General features: G+C 40.7%; 1 protein-coding gene across 1 annotated transcript; it reads left to right on the top strand.

Moving 5' to 3' along the window:
* The first annotated feature begins 3,023 nt into the window (after positions 1–3,023).
* Positions 3,024–3,977, top strand: LOC122200708 (olfactory receptor 52R1). The gene has a single exon (XM_042906435.1). The coding sequence runs from the start codon at positions 3,033–3,035 to the stop codon at positions 3,975–3,977; it is 945 nt and encodes a 314-aa protein (XP_042762369.1). The 5' UTR covers positions 3,024–3,032.
* The last annotated feature ends 1,820 nt before the right edge of the window (positions 3,978–5,797 follow it).

Here is a 5,797-nt window from a genome sequence, read left to right as displayed (position 1 = left end):
GCAACGCAATGCACTGTGCAGAATGACCTGACTTATGCCGGCTCCAGGTCCAGAGATCCATGACTGGTGAATTTCCTTCTGAGATGGGGAGACAATTCGCTGCTCACACTGTGTCCTCCAGGGAAATTCTAGACAAGTAGGCAGACTGCCTCCACACTCAATCCCTCCACAAAGGACACAGGATCTGAACCCTACCCCACTTCGGCATTCTTGCTACATGCCTTAGTTTTAGATACCCCAAAGTGAGAGAACAGACTAAATTTCTCTGAAGCCATTCCTTAGCAAGATCTCAGTCCATTTTATCCTTTACCCTTTCAGACTTGAGCAACTCGATTAAACTGATGAACATACCTATTTCTACATAATGAGTGGGGTAATTGAAGTCAACAGAGGTAGTGGTATCAGCACTGGATTCAAACCCATACTCACAGATGAAAACTGAGCTCCAGCAGTGTGAGAACATTTTTCTTGCAACCATATTCCCTGAAACAAAAGTTACGCCAAGTTCTCACAAATTATATTGTACTTTGGAGAACAGAAGCATTGAATCTGAAGTTCAATGTGTGATCACCCTGGCTGTAACATAGAAAAAAAGATGGCTTAATTTCTTCTGTCAATAAGCACTATGCTCACATGAGGTCTAGCATATGGTAGGCAAGGACAGGGACATATTTATAAGCAGGGAAAGGGGGAAGGAATTTTGGGCAAGAAGGGAAATTATATTGCTCTTCTTTTTCCTACTTTTTAGGGAATGTACATCTCTTTCCCCCAACTCAGCAGCAAGTTGATGACCTGTGTCTCCCCTCAGAATTACTATTGAAAACCTCACACACTGCACAAAAATGACCCAAGATTGGTTAACTCCCTGTCTACTCCACATGACTTGTAGCCTTAATACTTCATGTGTTGAGTTCATACGTCTGAGGAGCAAAGAAAGACAGAAGAATTTCTTGTAGTGATGACACCATATTTCATGGGATTGTTAAGTGTAGATAAGAAAGAAAAGCACCTGTCAAGAGCCCCCATTTCCCTCTTCAGACTGGGTCACCCCCTAAGAAGAGTCACTACTCCAAAAAAAAGTATGTAAAACAAACAGGTAATTTCCCTGTTAAGGCTGACAGGCAGAAGTTTGTGGGAGTTAAAACCAATAACATGTAAAAGCTTATAGTGTTATATTTACAAAAATAGCAATGTCTTACATATTATTAAAGAGATTGTTCTGCAGTTTGAAAAATTGAAGGTTTAGCCAGTTTATTCACCAGTGCCTAATGCAGAAACGAAGATGGTCTAAGTGCTTTTCCAGGTGCCTATGAGCCTCAGTGACTTTGTCCTCACAAATGGAGGGTGACTTACAGGGGGGAGAAAGGAGGGAGAAAGGAAGACTCTGATTCAAACAGAATGTATAACTGGAAGACCAAGCCAGCAGAAGGGAATGAAACAAGAGCCTTACACATCAGATAATGTGTATGCTTCTGAATTTTCACTATGCCCCGGAGAGGAGTATTTCTTTTCAGCAAACCTACAGCTATTATCTAGGTAGGAGAGTAAAGTTTCCAATTTAGAGCCAGATTTACCAACTCTGAGCCACATTTCTCTCATAATGTTATAAATCTAGGGAAAATCTGAAATAGATTAAGTGTATTTGGGATCTCAAAGAAACCCTTTTATAAAACTATTATATCTGTAGACTGAAACAATTGTTAATCCCCATAGGTGATTGGTTAAGGGAGATTTGAAAAGATACTCTTCTTAACTTGGTGTTTCTGTTATGGAGGAGGTAAGAATGAATGAATTCAAGGAAAGTCTCAGGTCAAGTGAAATTAAATAGTGGGAAGGTGTTGAGTAAGACCCAGGTAAGCTTTTGTGTCATTGACTCTCAGATAGGTAATAGTCTCCAGAGGGATCAGACAAGATCAACCATGTACGCAAGTATCAGCAGAAGATGACATTCACGTCTTTCAATGGACAGGAGGTCAGACGCTACTATGAGAAATATATGTAGCTGTCCTGTGGCACGGCATCAAAGTAATGTTTAGAGGATTCTATTAGGACATTGTAAGATATGGCTACTCAGTTAAAAAAGCAATTACCCCTGAACAATGATATTTATTCATTACTTGCTTTAAAAATGGTAATTAAACCCCTGTTTTGTGCCATGCACAGAGGTACTAGGGATGGTGCGCAATTCAGGGCTGATGTCATGAAAATTTGTCGTATAAAATGGAATTAGCAAACTATCACCTGCAGACCAAATCCAGCTAGTAGCCTGTTTTTGAAAATAAATTTGTATTGGAATGTAGCCACATTCACACATTTCTATATTGACTATGGTTGAGTTCATGCTACAATGGCTAAGCTGACTAGTTGCAACAAAACTATATGGTCCACAAAGTCTAAAAGATGTGTGATGTGACCTTTTACAGAAAACATTTGCTGGCCCCTAATCTAGGAGGAGACTAACAGGTTTAACTGCAGGTGTACAATCTGTCAGTCAGTCATCCTCTGGCCCAAATATTCCTGGTAACTCCTAAATCAAAGGTAACTCATCATCACTGTATACAATGCTATGAGCCATTAAGAAAAAGTGTTTTCCAAATTGGTTTCCTATCCTGAGAAGTTGCTTAGGTGGCTTAAACAGAGGGTGAAAAGAACCTATGGGAGAGGTTAAACAAATAAAATATTCTAAAGAATAGAAGAGCAAGAATTACTATCAGTGACATTTTTTGTTAAGATACTTTTCCCTTAGCAGGTTTGACTCTCATGGAAAATACTGATTCTTACACAGAAATTACACTTGCAGCTAGCATGTTCTGACCCCATTTTGAATGACATAAACATGAATGAAGAAGAGAGTAGCATCACATTATATTGAAAAAATGTATTTATTAAAACAATTGAAATTATTCCATTTTACCATTAAACTCAATGGTCCTATCATTCAGTGGCCCCTACGAAAGATTAAAAATAATACTAATTTATTGATTATAATCATACATTATCGTCTCAGGGGAGAACAAATTAACCGTCCTGTGATGCTGGCTTCAGGGAATCACTCATCTTATCCTGTCTCCTTCATCCTGCTTGGGATCCCAGGACTCGAGAATTCCCAATTTTGGATTGCCTTTCCTCTCTGTGCCATGTATGTTGTGGCTATAATTGGCAATACCACTGTCCTCCATATAATCCGAATTGACCACACTCTGCATGAGCCCATGTACCTCTTTCTAGCCATGCTGGCTATCACTGACCTGGTCCTCTCGTCTTCCACCCAACCTAAAATGCTGGCTATACTCTGGTTTCATGCTCATGAGACTGAATACCACGCCTGCCTCATCCAGGTGTTCTTCATCCATGCCTTTTCCTCTGTGGAGTCTGGGGTACTCATGGCTATGGCCTTGGACCGTTATGTGGCCATCTGCTTCCCACTCCGTCACTCAAGTGTCCTGACCCCAGCTGTAGTGGGTAAATTGGGAGCAGCTGTGATGATGAGAGCATTGCTGTTGGTGAGCCCCTTCTGCATTATGGTCTCCAGGATGCCCTTCTGCCCCAACCAGATCATTCCCCAGCCATACTGTGAACACATGGCTGTGCTAAAGCTGGTGTGTGCAGATACTAGAGTAAATCGGGCATATGGGCTCTTTGTGGCCTTCTCTGTGGTTGGCTTTGATATGAGTGTCATCAGTGTATCCTATGTGATGATTTTGAGAACTGTTCTGGGGTTGCCTTCTGGTCAAGCCCAGCTCAAGGCTTTTGGCACATGTGCGTCCCATATCTGTGTCATCTTGGCTTTTTATATCCCAGCGCTCTTTACATTCCTCACCCATCGCTTTGGACATCATGTGCCCGGAGCAGTACATATCATGTTCGCTAATCTCTATCTCCTGGTACCTCCTATGCTCAACCCCATCATCTATGGAGTTAGAACCAAGCAGATAAAGGACAGGGTTATTCAAGGTTGTTGTGGAAAAGATCCCTGAGTCAAGGATCACAGCATCACAATCAAGCCAATCACCCACTGTGATCTGGGAACATAAACACAAAAGGAAAGTCTTCCAAGCCATCACATATCAGTACAGAGGTTAGCAAACCTCCAGAAGAAAAGAATCAATTTTCAGGATGCCCAGAACAGGAGCTCTCTGAGAGATGTGATTGCTGATCATAAATGATGAGATGACGAATGTTCATCAGCACAAGAAACCAGTAAGAACGATGTCGACCTATCAAATTAGTGAAGATTTGAAAACAATGCCATTTGCCACAGACCAATGTGAAAATTACTTTGACACTGTCACTAGAAGTATAAGTTGGTATACCTTGTTAAAAAGGAGATTAGAAATTTCCACCAAAACAGTTAACAAGTATGTGTACTTTGGAGCATCTTGGTGGCCCAGTTGAGTTCAGTGTCCAACTTTGGCTCAGGTTATGATCTCACAGCTGGTGAATTCGAGCCCTACGTGGGGTCACTCCTCTCAGAACAGAGCCTGCTTTGGATCCTGTGTTTCTCTCTCTCTCTGCCTTTCCCTCTCTCTCTATCTCTCAAAAATAAACATTTAAAATAAAGAGTAGGTATACTTTCCCCATCTTATATCTCTATAAAAATAGAATTTGAGAAAAAAAAATAGTACAATGACATGTATAGATTATTTATAAAAACAAAAACAGAAAACATTCAAATATTGATCCATAAGACACAGATGAAGAATAAGCAATTGAATATCATGTATCATTTAATTAATGTGTTTGCACAAAGTATGTAAAGATGTAAAAAATGATCAAGATAGAATATTAAAGAAAAAAGAAAAATAACATTTTCCCATAGGCATGATGCCAATTCTAAATAGAAATACATATGCATAGAAAAAGATTCTAGAGGCCTCAGAGCTCAGAGATCTCCCAGTCCGTCAGGCAACACAAGGAGAGAGATGGACAAACTCCTGATGAAAGTAGGTCTCACTTTCTGTCTCTCCCCCTCCCTCTAAATGAGTATTCTGAGACCAAATCACAGTTTGTATGGTGGTGCTCCACACCAGCAAGCAATTCTCTGGACACCAACTGGGTATCCTACAATTCAGTTCAGGAGACAGCATCAGATTCTGCAACTTCAAGGTTCAATCTTGCAAGACTGCACCTCCCACCTGACCTCTCACACTAATCATAAGAACAGTTGTTACCTGTGCTTCTAACCTACTGAGTATAAATCAGAGTTTCCCTTGGCCTGCGTCTTGTTCACAATTAATTTGCTAGGGCAACTCATAGCACTCAGAGAAACATATTACTTACTAGATTACCAGTGTATTATAAGGACATAACTCAGGAGCAACCAGAGGGAGGAGATGCATAGCGCAAAGGATGGGGAAAGGGCATTGAACCTATATGCCTTTGCCAGGGGTACTATTGTGAGAAGTAAGGGAGATGATTCATTTTCAGAAACACCAAATAAAAACTGTGCTGTATAGTTAACAGTAGGTTTACTTGGAAATATGTTCGAACTCCCTCCACAGTGGAGTCTGAAACTCTTGGACACTCTACTTCCTGGTTCTTCTTCCCCTCTCCTTTTCAAGGGCTTATTTTTGTAGGCTTTGCAATGAGCATGCACCAAAAAACACAAGGAGGAGTGACTAAAAGTCTCTGCCTCACTTCAGGGAATGTACATTTGTTCCAATAACACTAGTTTTTGCCTTACATGGGCATAGGCAACACCTGGGTAGGGCTGAAACCTTTGTAGTACTTAGCCAGTGAGGAACTAGGGGAGGGACTTGCACACTAGGAAATAAATTGTTTGCTATAACTGTCCCTA

This window comes from Panthera leo, chromosome D1 (genome assembly GCF_018350215.1).
Source record: "Panthera leo isolate Ple1 chromosome D1, P.leo_Ple1_pat1.1, whole genome shotgun sequence".
In the NCBI taxonomy this organism is placed as follows: Eukaryota; Metazoa; Chordata; class Mammalia; order Carnivora; family Felidae; genus Panthera; species Panthera leo.
Note: the sequence above shows the minus strand (reverse complement) of the source record. Positions and strands in the feature narration are given on the sequence as shown.

Excerpts from the sequence above, each read along its gene's own strand:
- LOC122200708 (XM_042906435.1), top strand. The coding sequence starts at position 3,033 with ATGCTGGCTTCAGGGAATCACTCATCTTATCCTGTCTCCTTCATCCTG.